At 42.7% G+C, this 12752-nt stretch overlaps 2 protein-coding genes across 2 annotated transcripts in view; both read left to right on the forward strand.

Moving 5' to 3' along the window:
• The window catches only part of LOC110381572 (Kv channel-interacting protein 1), a 64296-nt gene that overhangs the window by 36769 nt on the left and 14775 nt on the right, over positions 1 to 12752 (forward strand). Inside the window, exon 4 of the mRNA XM_064043021.1 lies at positions 11964 to 12034. Within this exon, the coding sequence (XP_063899091.1) occupies positions 11964 to 12034 (71 nt within the window). The remainder of the gene's footprint in view (positions 1 to 11963; positions 12035 to 12752) is intronic.
• On the forward strand, positions 6809 to 9940 carry LOC135119161 (uncharacterized). Its single transcript, XM_064043012.1, has one exon. It carries the CDS (start codon positions 6828 to 6830, stop codon positions 9678 to 9680), a length of 2853 nt encoding a protein of 950 aa, XP_063899082.1. The 5' UTR covers positions 6809 to 6827; the 3' UTR covers positions 9681 to 9940.

Raw genomic sequence — 12752 nt, forward strand, 5'->3', positions numbered from 1 at the left:
TGACTTCCTATCAATTATCCTATCACTAAATGTAGAGATCACTACATTTAATGGTCCTTCGAGCCGGATTCCCCGGCTTATCATTCCCTCATACCCTGTTCGTGTAATAGGCGTCGCGTTACTTGACATTATCAACTTTGGACATTATCATCGACATCGACAAATCCTTCGGAAAAGTGACATTCAAGTGTGGTTGCAGTGTTTTGTTGTCCAAGTGTAGTAGCGAATCGGTTTGACTGGCCTCTCACAAGCGAGAATCACCGGTTGAATTGAGACAAGGGCGCACATACTGCATAAGGATAGCAGACACGGTACTTCAAAGTATTCCTGATATTCATCATTCGACATGGAGCATCTTCTTCAGCGGCAAAACGAGTTGATCCAGGACATCAATCGAGTTGGGCTGAATTTCGCGAAGGACAGCGCGAACCGCAAAACCAAGGAATACCTCGACAAACGCACTACCGCCCTAGATCAATTTTGGGGTGAGTTTGAACAGAACCATAGACAACTATTGGCTCAGGAAGACGATTCTGAGTATTTCGTCAACAACATATTCCAACAAACTAAGGACTTCTACGAGAAACAGCGTAAAATGATCGCGAGTTACCCTCCGTTATTACCGCCTTTTGCTGCCACCGGTGCCGGTCCTAGCAAAGCATTCGACAATAATTTTACCCGTGAAGACCGCGGCACCAACCCAGGCGGCCCCGTAGAAGAACTTCTTTCACAACAAAGGACATACTTTAGAGCTTTATCTCGTGTTATAAAACGTCCAGACATCAATAACATCGAGGAAAAATGGGAAATTGAAGACCTACTAAAGGACCTTCAGCATCGTTGGCGTATAATCGACGAATTACATATGCGCATCGACAACATCTTAGAAGGCAGTGATCGCGACTACGAAGACGAGTTTATGACATATGAAAATATGTACAACAAAATTAAACGACAGTTAAATCGCAAATTGAGTTCAACTTCACATCTCCAACAATCGACACCCAAGATCGACATCCCGGTATTTTCTGGGAATTATAGGCAGTGGCCAACATTTATCGATCTCTTTAACGAGACCATACATAACAATAATGGCATCAGCAATGCACAGAAAATGCAATATTTAAAGGGTAAACTACGCGGCGAGGCGGAGCGCCTCATCCAACATCTTACCATATCTGCGGAAAACTACGAGACGGCAAGAGATCTGCTCATGCATCGCTATAACAACACCCAAATCCTATTCACAAATCAGGTCGAAATATTCCTATCACAACCTTCTGTGCACCGACAGTCTTCATTCGAATTAAAACGCCTGTATGACACTACTATGGAGAGTATACATGCGATCCATAATCTTGGGGTCGATACGACATCATGGGATCCTCTGATTGTGCATTTAATTTGCAAGAAGTTAGATCCAGAAACCTATACCGATTATAAGCAATCTCGCAAGTCTCCTCGCGAGCTTCCGTCATTTGAAGAACTCATGAAATTCATTGAAAGCAAGTTTACTGCGCTCGAACCCTTGACAAAGAAAGACACCGAACCAAAGCCTTCGTTTTCATCTAAACCCACATTCAAGCCTGGTTTTCAAAAAAGACCATTATTCAAGCCTCATCAAGCTGGGGTTACATTCACACCAAAGTGCGCATTATGTGAAGACAAACACGACTTGTACCAGTGTAAACGGTTCCTTAACATGAGCCCGGAAACACGCCTGACGTCAATTGCTAAGAATGACATATGTCAAAATTGCTTGTATAAGCATAATGGCAAGCCGTGTAATTCGACGAAACGATGTAAATATTGCCATGAATATCATAATTCTATAATACACGACGACATTTTGCAATCTAGGTCACAACAAAATTCAATTATTTCCTCGCCCTCTACGAGTACCTCGAATGACAATCGACAACCGAAACCGCATAGCAACAAGCCACCTAGTGTTAACCACGTTGCTGCGGATGACGAAGAGATATTATTGACAACCGTATCACTGAGAGTAAGGGCCGCTGACGGCAACTTTATGACACTTAGAGCACTTTTGGATCAAGGCTCTCAAATATCTCTAATCTCAGAGAATGCAGCTCAGACATTAGGACTACAGCGCCGACATATTAATGCATCAGTCTCGGGGATTGGCACGACCACCAAAAGTGGCAAAGGCATCGTCTTTATCGAGTGTCAATCTATATATGAAGACTACAGCTTCACAACACAAGCACTCGTCATATCAAGAGTCATCAATCCCTTGCCAAACAACACATTCTGCAAACAATCATGGCCACATTTACAAAACATCAACCTCGCCGACCCACTCTATAACGTATCTAAACCGATCGATCTACTACTGGATGCGAGTGTCTATTCCGACATTATCATGTCTGGACTTATCAAGGGGCCACTGCAGGCTCCCATCGCTCAACAGACAAGGTTAGGATGGATACTGTCCGGCAACGTTAGAACGTTTAACTGTCACGTGGTCATCAATGAAGTGGACGATTTATCTAAGTTTTGGGAGGTTGAGGGCATACAAGACAACACCTCAAACTTGTCTGAGCAAGATCAATATTGTGAAGATTTCTATCAAACGACCACTCAACGTTTAGACTCTGGAAGATATCAAGTAGCCCTTCCTATGAAGCAGGGATTCGAAAATCTCCTTGGAACGTCAAGGTCAAGAGCTATCATGCAGTTTAAACAATTAGAAAAAAGAATGTCTAAAAATGACACCTTATCAACTGCTTACCGCAATTTCATGGACGAATATTTGCAACTAGGCCACATGAGTAACGTGAGCGAGTCGCGCAGCCACGTGACGTCAATGCCTACGTGTTATTTACCTCATCACGGCGTTTTGAATATGAACTCTACAAGTACGAAGTTTAGAACTGTTTTTAACGCCTCAAGCAAGACTTCAACTGGATACAGTCTTAACGACCTAATGGAATGTGGTCCTAACCTGCAGCAGGACCTTCAGGGACTTGTTCTGTTGTGGAGAACTCATAAATATGTCATCACGTCAGACGTTGAGAAAATGTTTAGGCAGATCATTATCAGAGATCAAGACAGGGCACTACAAACTATCGTCTGGAGGTCGATTCCCGATGAACCCCTTAGTGAATATCGCCTAAATACCGTCACGTATGGCACAAAGGCCGCGCCATTCCTTGCGATGAGGACATTGCGCCAAATAGCTCTGGATCATTCCGAAGAGTATCCTCTTGCTGCTGCTGCACTACAATCATCATTTTATATGGATGATCTCCTGGCCGGAAATGACGACAAAATCCAGGTTAAAGAGCTACAACGACAATTAATCAAAGTTCTGCAAGGAGCCGGCATGAACTTACGTAAATGGTCGAGTAATAGCCCTGACATTATTAACGATTTGCCGTCCAATCAAACCAGCTCTCCTCTCGAGTTCCGTGATGTAGAATCCCGTAAAACCTTGGGACTCAGGTGGAACCCATCAACTGACACATTCAGTTTTCATAACAAAATTGACCATAAGACAAATGACAACCAGAAGTACACTAAGAGACAACTTCTGTCCGACATATCAAAGATCTACGATCCTTTAGGATGGTTATCACCTCTAACAATTAAGGCAAAAATTATTTTTCAACAAACATGGCTATCAAACTTACAGTGGGACGACGAACTACCCACCGACATACATACAGAATGGCATTCCCTGAGAGAAGATCTGAAAACCATAGAAAGATTTCAGATTGACAGATACCTGGGTGACAAACAAACTTATCAATTGCACGGGTTTTGCGACGCCTCAGAAAAGGCCTACGCATGTGCCGTGTACATTACAACATGTGACAGTAAAGGCGAGTACACAACGCGCTTAGTCATGGCAAAAACTAAGTTGGCCCCACATAATAAACAAATATCGCTTCCGAGATTGGAATTATTGGGTGCCTTACTTTTATCACAACTGTTGAAAAAAATTTCAGAAATTATATCCGTATCCACGGTCAATGCCTGGACAGACTCAATGGTGGTGCTGGGTTGGCTAAATGGAGACGTCACTAGGTGGAAAGCATTTGTAGCTAATCGAGTACGACAGATCACCGAAGTCATCCCGCCATCTCAGTGGCATCACGTGAGATCAGAAGACAACGCCGCGGACTGTGCAACGCGCGGTTTATCGGCAACATCGCTACAAGAGCACAAGTTGTGGTGGGCAGGCCCGCTGTGGCTTAATTCACCGACTTCTTGTCAAGACACACCCTCTATCAAAATTGAAACCCCGTTGATCGAAGTCAAGAAATCAACGAATGTGAACGCAGCCTTACACCACAGTGAAAATATCATTATTGAATTATTACAAAACAATAGTTCATTGACGCGAGTAAATCGCATCGTGGGCTGGATATCACGTTTCATCGCACGACTTCGGAATTGCACTTCGACACAAAATGCTGACACTCTGACAACAATCGAGTTAAAAACTGGGCAAAACATTATTATCAAAACTATTCAATCCCTGGAATTTGCAGACGACATTTATCATTTGAAGAAAGAAGGTCGCGTTCGAAGCTCGAGCAAGATCTCAGGCCTCAACCCTTACTTAGACCAAACTGGCGTCTTGAGGATTGGCGGGAGACTAGAACAATCATCCATCGCTCATTCTGCAAAACATCCTGTGATCATACCGGGTAAAACCCGGCTGACAGAACTTATCATAAACCAAGCACATATCACGACATTACACGGCGGACCCCGATTGACATTATCATTTCTCCGACAAAATTTCTGGATTATTGGGGGTATTCGCGTTGTAAAGAAAATCATCCGACAGTGCATCAAGTGTAGACGCTTCAGTCAAGAAATCATCATCATCATCATCATCTCAGCCATAGGACGTCCACTGCTGAACATAGGCCTCCCCCTTTGATCTCCACAGATACCTGTTGGAAGCGACCTGCATCCAGCGTCTTCCGGCGACCTTTATAAGGTCGTCTGTCCACCTCGTTGGTGGACGTCCTACGCTGCGCTTGCTAGTCCGTGGTCTCCACTCCAGCACTTTTCGGCCCCATCTGCCATCTGCTCTGCGAGCAATATGGCCTGCCCATTGCCACTTCAACTTGCTAATCCGGTGGGCTATATCGGTCACTTTGGTTCGTCTACGGATCTCCTCGTTTCGGATTCGATCACGTAGAGAAACACCGAGCATAGCCCTCTCCATAGCTCGTTGAGCGACTTTGAGCTTTGAGATGAGGCCGATAGTGAGAGACCACGTTTCGGTGCCGTAAGTCATCACTGGTAACACACATTGGTTGAAGACTTTCGTCTTGAGGCACTGAGGTATGTCGGACGAAAAGACATTGCGTAGTTTCCCGAACGCTGCCCAGCCGAGTTGGATTCGGCGGTTGACCTCTTTCTCGAAGTTGGACCTACCTAATTGGACTACTTGTCCTAGGTAGATATATGAGTCAACAACTTCGAGTACCGAGCTTCCAACAGAGACTGGGGTGGGCTGAACATGGACATTTGACATAATTTTCGTCTTGTCCATGTTCATTTTCAGGCCCACCCGTTGTGAAACTCGGTCGAGGCCCTCGAGCATCATACTGAGTTCCTCCATCGACTTTGCCATGACTACGATGTCGTCGGCAAACCGAAGGTGAGTGATGTATTCGCCGTTGATGTTGATGCCAAGTCCTTGCCATTCCAGGAGCTTGAAGGCGTCTTCCATTGCGGCGGTAAACAGTTTCGGGGAGATAACGTCCCCCTGTCTTACGCCTCTTCTCAATGGAATCGGCTTCGTGCTATGCTCCTGTACTCGGACCGACATGGTGGCGTTATTATACAAACACTTCAACACCTCGATGTACCGATAGTCAATATGGCATCGCTGGAGTGACTCAAGTACCGCCCATGTTTCCACCGAATCGAAGGCTTTCTCATAGTCCACAAACGCTAAGCATAATGGCAAGTTATACTCCTCGGTCTTCTGTATAACTTGCCGCAGCGTATGGATGTGGTCTATGGTACTAAAGCCTCTTCGGAAACCGGCTTGTTCGGGAGGCTGGAAGTCATCAAGCCTGTGTTCGAGACGGTTCGTGATAACCCTTGAAAACAGCTTATAAACATGGCTTAGAAGTGTGATGGGTCTGTAGTTCTTCAACAGGCAGTTGTCACCTTTTTTGAAGAACAACACCACCCCACCCTGCTCCATGCTTCAGGCGTTTTGCCCTCGGACAGGACGGAGTTAAAGAGCTTCTGGAGGACTTTAAGTACCGGTGTTCCACCCGCTCTCAGAAGCTCTGAAGTGATTCCGTCCTCACCCGGCGCCTTGTTGTTCTTAAGCTGCTTCAGGGCCATCCTAATCTCGTACAGACTGATGTCCGGGATATCTTCGGTATAATGTCGGGACAGCTTGGCTCTTGGATCTCCTGCCAAGCTGTTGACGGGCTTTGCGACCGAAGTGTATAACTGTCCATAGAACCTCTCAATCTCGCCTAAAACCTCTGCCTTGGTCGACGCTATGCTGCCATCCTCCCGTTTCAGCTTAGTCATCTGGCTTTGCCCAATAGACTTGTCCTTTGCGAACACTTTGGAGCCTTGGTTTCGCTGTATGGTCTCTTTAACACGATTCGTATTAAAGAGACGCAGATCGTGTCGCAAGGACTTGGATATTCGTCTATTGAGCTGCCTATATGACTTCGCGTCGTGGGAAGACTGCAACTGTAGCAAGCGTCGTTCAGCCATGAGGTTTAAGGTTTGGTCGGTCAGTTTATGAGGCCTATCTTTACGGCAAGGTCTAAAAAAAAAAAAACAGTCAAGAAACCAGCAAGCAAATCATGGCGGACCTACCCCGACCGAGAGTCAACCCTTCACGACCGTTCACAAATACAGGAGTGGACTTCACTGGACATGTAGAGGTCAAGGCTAACAAGGGACGGGGGGTTAAAACGACGAAAGGGTACATAGCTGTATTCGTCTGCCTTGCGACAAAGGCAGTGCATCTTGAGCTGGTGTCTGACTTAAGTACACCTGCGTTCCTGGCGGCATTCCGACGGATGGCCGCTCGCCGTGGCACTCCTCGGCATGTTTACTCGGACAACGGTACCAACTTTGTTGGAGCTGACAAGACACTGAGACAAGAATACAAAGCAATCCTTGACACTATTGACACATCATTCATCAAAAGCATCAATGAGCTCGGCGTCACCTGGCACTTCAATGCGCCTTCCTGGCCCAGCGCTGGCGGGTTATGGGAAAGCGCCGTAAAGAGCATGAAGTTCCACCTGAAGCGGGTCCTGGGACACCAAAAGCTGACATATGAGGAGTTCATTACATTGTTACACCAAATCGAGGCGTGCATGAACTCCCGACCATTGTGCCCCCTGTCTGAAGATCCTGATGACGAAGTTCTCACACCTGGACATTTTCTGGTGGGTGACTCACTGCTAGTAAGGCCACAAACCGATCCTGATAACATTAACTTATCAGCTCGATGGCACCTTGTGCAGACTATGAACAAGCAGTTTTGGAGAAAGTGGTCAAACACGTACCTCCAACACCTACAATCCAGATCAAAATGGAGACAACCTAGTGAGAATATGAAGGTCGATGACATTGTCGTTATTAAAGAAGACAACATGCCACCTGGGAAGTGGGCTATTGGACGTATCACTGAAGTTCACCCCGGGAAAGACGGCTTTGTGCGAGTCGTAAGTGTGAAAACACAACACAACGTCATAAAGCGCCCTATCACTAAGCTTGTTAAGCTGCCTGTCCACAACGACTCACAACGTGATCAAGAACATATACCAAAGGGTAACCAGAACCAAGGACAGCATCGACGTGTTGGCGGCAGCAAGAAGACATCTATGAGTAACTTTATATTCCTAACACTTGTTGCATTCATGTCAATATTATCACCAAGTATGCAACAGGATATAAACCTCTTTAAAATCACCGCCATCGATGAAAGCCAGAATTTATATTTTGATAAAATATCAGATTTACGACACATCAAGGACGAGTGGAAGTTAGTCATGTATTACAACATGACATCTTATTGGCAAGGGCTCTCGGCGATAAAACAGTACGTCACTCATGTGAAGTCATTGTGCTACGTAAATACACCTCACGATAGTGCCGTGACGCAACTGCAACATGAGATCAACGAAATCGAACACTACAACAACTTACTGCGTTATAAAAACAAACGAGTACGAAGAGGCCTTTTGAATGGCGTTGGCTACTTGGCAAGTTCATTATTTGGAGTTCTTGACGAAAGATTTGCTGATCAATACAGAAGGGACATAGAAGCGATCACTCACAATGAAAATCACCTTCAAACCCTGATAAAAAATCAGACACTTGTGATTGAATCTGAATACAACATCATCAAACGGAATGAAGAAATAATGAACAAACAAGTTAGCTTTATTAAGGACACACTTAAAAATGTCACCTGGGAAGTTGGTCAAGTGCGACTAGACAATCAAAATAGCAACTACCTCATTTCATCGTCTTTAGCTGCAAGCATTATCCTGACAAACCTGCGACGTATGCAAGATGTGTTGCTTAACACAGTCACGGATATAAGTCATGGTTACATAGACATACACTTGTTTTCGCCTGAACAACTAGAACATCAAGTTAACATTATATCTGGACAATTGCATGGAGACCTCGCATTACCGACCGACATAAACGATATAAGACAGCTTTACAAACTTCTAAAGGTATTCGCGAGAGTCATTGAGAACTACCTTATCATCGAAGTCAGAGTTCCTCTCGTAAGCAATGAAGTATACGAGTTAAACAAGATTATCACTGTGCCCGTAAGGGAGCGAGGAAAGATGCGCTATGTCATATCTCCTTATCAATACATAGCATTCGACCTCAAGAAAGACACTGCTTTCCTTTTGGCGGATCATCATTTACAAACTTGCATTTCTACCCAAAGGGATACTATTCTCTGCTCCTTGGATGAACCACTATATGACTTAAAAATAAAGAGTTCAATCTGCAACATAAAACTAATTGTAAATGATGTCACTACAAATGAATCACCATGCTTATCACTCGTAGCGCCGTGCACAGCCGACAAGTGGATCAAGTTACACCCGCAAAACAGCTGGTTGTACTCATGTTGCGACAAATGCATGGTGCGCATATTCTGTGCTACGGGAACAGCTGTGCATAGTTTAAAGGGAACTGGAGTTATAACGCTAGGTCAAGGTTGCGTGATTAAAGGCGAAACCTTCACTATTCGTTCACACAACCAATTCTTGAGCAAGATGCATCAGCAAATGGACATTGTGGAAGTCCCGAAGACATCTATACTGAATACCATCATCAACAGTAGTTATATAGACTCATCCATCCCTGTCGAAGATCACCAGTTGATATACAATCAGTTGCAAAAGGACATTGATCAGCTAAAGGGAAAATCTTCCGAACAAATCAATGCTCATGACATTCATCACTATGCTGCTACCTACATCCTACTAGCATCAATTCTGATTATTACATGTTGCGCTGTTTACTATTGGAGACGTCGTAAACAGGGCCTCCCTGCGCCGACTATTGAAGAAGAAACCATTCCTCACGCAGTCAGCACGTTCAGCATCGATCGAGGGACATCAACTTCTCCTATAACTACGCAACGATTCAAAGTGCCTACTATTAATGTTTAACCTCAACTTTATTGTTATTATGTCCTATTTTTTTTATTATTTGTTTGTTTCTTTTAAATGGGCAAGATGTACGAGTCATCGTATCATGTTTCGACACTATAATTAATAAAACAGTGCAAATTAGCCACTCGGCGGAATCGGTCGTTTTCATTGACAATACCTTTTCCCCTACATCTCGACATTTTCTATCACCTTTGACTTCCTATCAATTATCCTATCACTAAATGTAGAGATCACTACATAGGTTTTTTTATCTGTCTTTGAACACTACGAAATGTCGCCGCCATGCTAATGACGTCATTACGGTAGTAAACAAAAGTGTCAGTTAAAATTTTCAATACATATCAAAATATGTATTACTGACAGCTGTAGTTTGTTTACTAACGTAATGACGTCATGACCAAAAAACAATCATGGCGTCCGTTGTGTGCCGCGTTTTCGCGAAATACGCGCGAAATTTGAAATTATGATAAAACAATCTAAATATATAAAACTCAAAGGTGACTGACTGACTGACTGACTGACATAGTGATCTATCAACGCACAGCTGAAACCACTGGACGGATCGGGCTGAAATTTGGCATGCAGGTAGATGTTATGACGTAGGCATCCGCTAAGAAAGGATTTTGATCAATTCTACCCCCAAGGGGATAAAATAGGGGATGAAAGTTTGTATGAAACTTTGTCAATTTTAAACCGATCGGACTGAGACTTTGCATACATAAAGCTACTATGGCGTAGGCAACTCTTAAGAAAGGATTTTGATAAATTCCATCCCTAAGGGGATAAAATAGGGGATGAAAGTTTGTATACATCTTCTTAGATTTGTACACGCTAATCTTCCGAACTACTGAACGGATTTCAATGATTTTTCTTTGTTGTATCAGTATTAAGCCTGGTCAACATATAGGCTATAATTTATCTTCGAAACTTGAAGACCTGATGCAGAACTCCAACAGACCAACAAAACTATAAGAGATACAAAAATGGTGCCATGGCAAAAATTGTTTCATGTGATGAGCATTTTCAGCTGAGATAATAAATTTTAAGATCTGGAACACCTGATGTGGAACCCCAAGACCCCAGCTTCTCTATACCATATACAGGTATGACGTTTTAGCAAAAGTTGTTCAATTTGATAAGCACTTTCTATTGACTTACACAAATTGAAGATCTAAAACACCTGATGTGGAACTCCAGGGCCCAGCTAGACTATAGCATATAGAGGTATGACGTTTTAGAAAAAGTTGTTCAATCTGATAAGCACTCTCTGTTGACTTATAAAAATTGAACCACACCTACACCTGATGTGGAACTCCAGGAGCCCAGCTAGAACCATGACGGGGTAGGTCTCACGCCTCTGGTTTGGCTTGGCCGTCCAGAGTGGAGTCGCTAGAGCAGGATTAGTAGCCCTGCTCGGAGGGTAGGTGCCTCATGGTAAGCACAGGGAGCGCGTAATCTGCGTTTAAAGTCCACCGAGGTATCCTCACCCTTCAGCTCATACTTGAGAGATTGGTTCTCTACCCACTAAACCACCACGTCTTCCACTAAGTCACCACGACTTTGTCATCTATTTAATGTTTTTTTACGTAATAATACTTGTGTAATATTTTTGCCACACACAAATGCGGACTAATTAGAATCACTACTTTTATCCCTATGGTCACGTCTATTGCGGTTCAGTTCTCAGCGTTTTGTTTAATCTGCTGTGCTTTTGCTGTTAAAGTACAAAAATTAAGTATATAGAACGTTTCTCTTCGGTCCCTTAAAATTCAATATCAGACTATTCAGATCTTTGATTTTGCTGACCCCGTAGTCGCTGGCATAAGGGACAGGATCCGCGTACGAAGTCGCGGGCAGAAGCTAGTTAATTTATATTCGTACATAACGTGAGAAAAAAAAAATTTAATTTTTTAGAGATATATTAAGACTAAAGAATTTATTTAAGATATATTTCAAAAATGCATGTAATACCCTATTATGTCACGTTTAGCTGAACCGATTTAGAGGCGGTTTTCAGCATAGTATTTGTATTCGGATAAGGTTTTAGGTTGAAATTTTTACAGATTATATATTATTTTTGCAGCTTTAACAACAAATATTGAAAACTAGAATAAATTAAATAGTTCAGAATCCCATACAACAAACCAGATTTTTGTCCAGAATGATATACATATATAACCATTTGTAGGCGAATCCTCAACAGGCCGGTTTTTTAAACTGAAATGTTTTTTGTATTATTTTTGTTTTCCAACACAAACAATACAAATTGTTTTGTTTCAGATTCAGCGCTGTACGCCCATTATGTGTTCAAAGCTTTTGATGTCAACTGCAGCGGCGCCATCAGTTTCAGAGTGAGTATCGTTCACTCATTCACTCACTCAATCATTCACTCAGTCACTCACATAACCATTCAATCATACATTCACTTAATGATTTTTCAGTTACTTATTATCACTCATTCAATCATTAATTCACTCAATCATTTACACAGTCTTTCATTCAATCATTCACACGTTCATTTATTCTCAATCGTTTACTCACTCAATTTACTCAGTTTCTTATTTTAATTTTTTACTCGTTCAATCATTCACCCATTCAATCAAACCATTCACTCATTCAACCATAACATCATTATCTGCCTAGCCTTTTCCCAATTGGTGTCAGCTTCTGAGCAACCAGCTGATCTCCACAACCTAGTTAAATCGACAACCCGATGATCTGTGACATACCAGCTATTATCCCACGGTTTCACCCGCGTCCCGAGGGAATTACTATTGTAGGTATTCAAACTTCTGGTCTTCTTGAATATCTTTATTAATAGTTAAAGAAATACACTCACATTTTGTTAGGAATTATAACATTGTTCTCACTGGTTTTTACATCATGACAAATCACACCACAGTCATTCTTTTTCATAGACTAACAACCCTACATTTTTTAAATGTCATAGACTATAAATTCCTAACACCTTCTCCTATTTTTAATATATGAACATAAATTAAAAATACCTTATAATTACTTCAGAGACACCATCAGTTTTCAAAACATTAACTTAAACAAGTTTTCAAA

Source organism: Helicoverpa armigera, chromosome 30 (assembly GCF_030705265.1).
Source record: "Helicoverpa armigera isolate CAAS_96S chromosome 30, ASM3070526v1, whole genome shotgun sequence".
Taxonomy (NCBI): Eukaryota; Metazoa; Arthropoda; class Insecta; order Lepidoptera; family Noctuidae; genus Helicoverpa; species Helicoverpa armigera.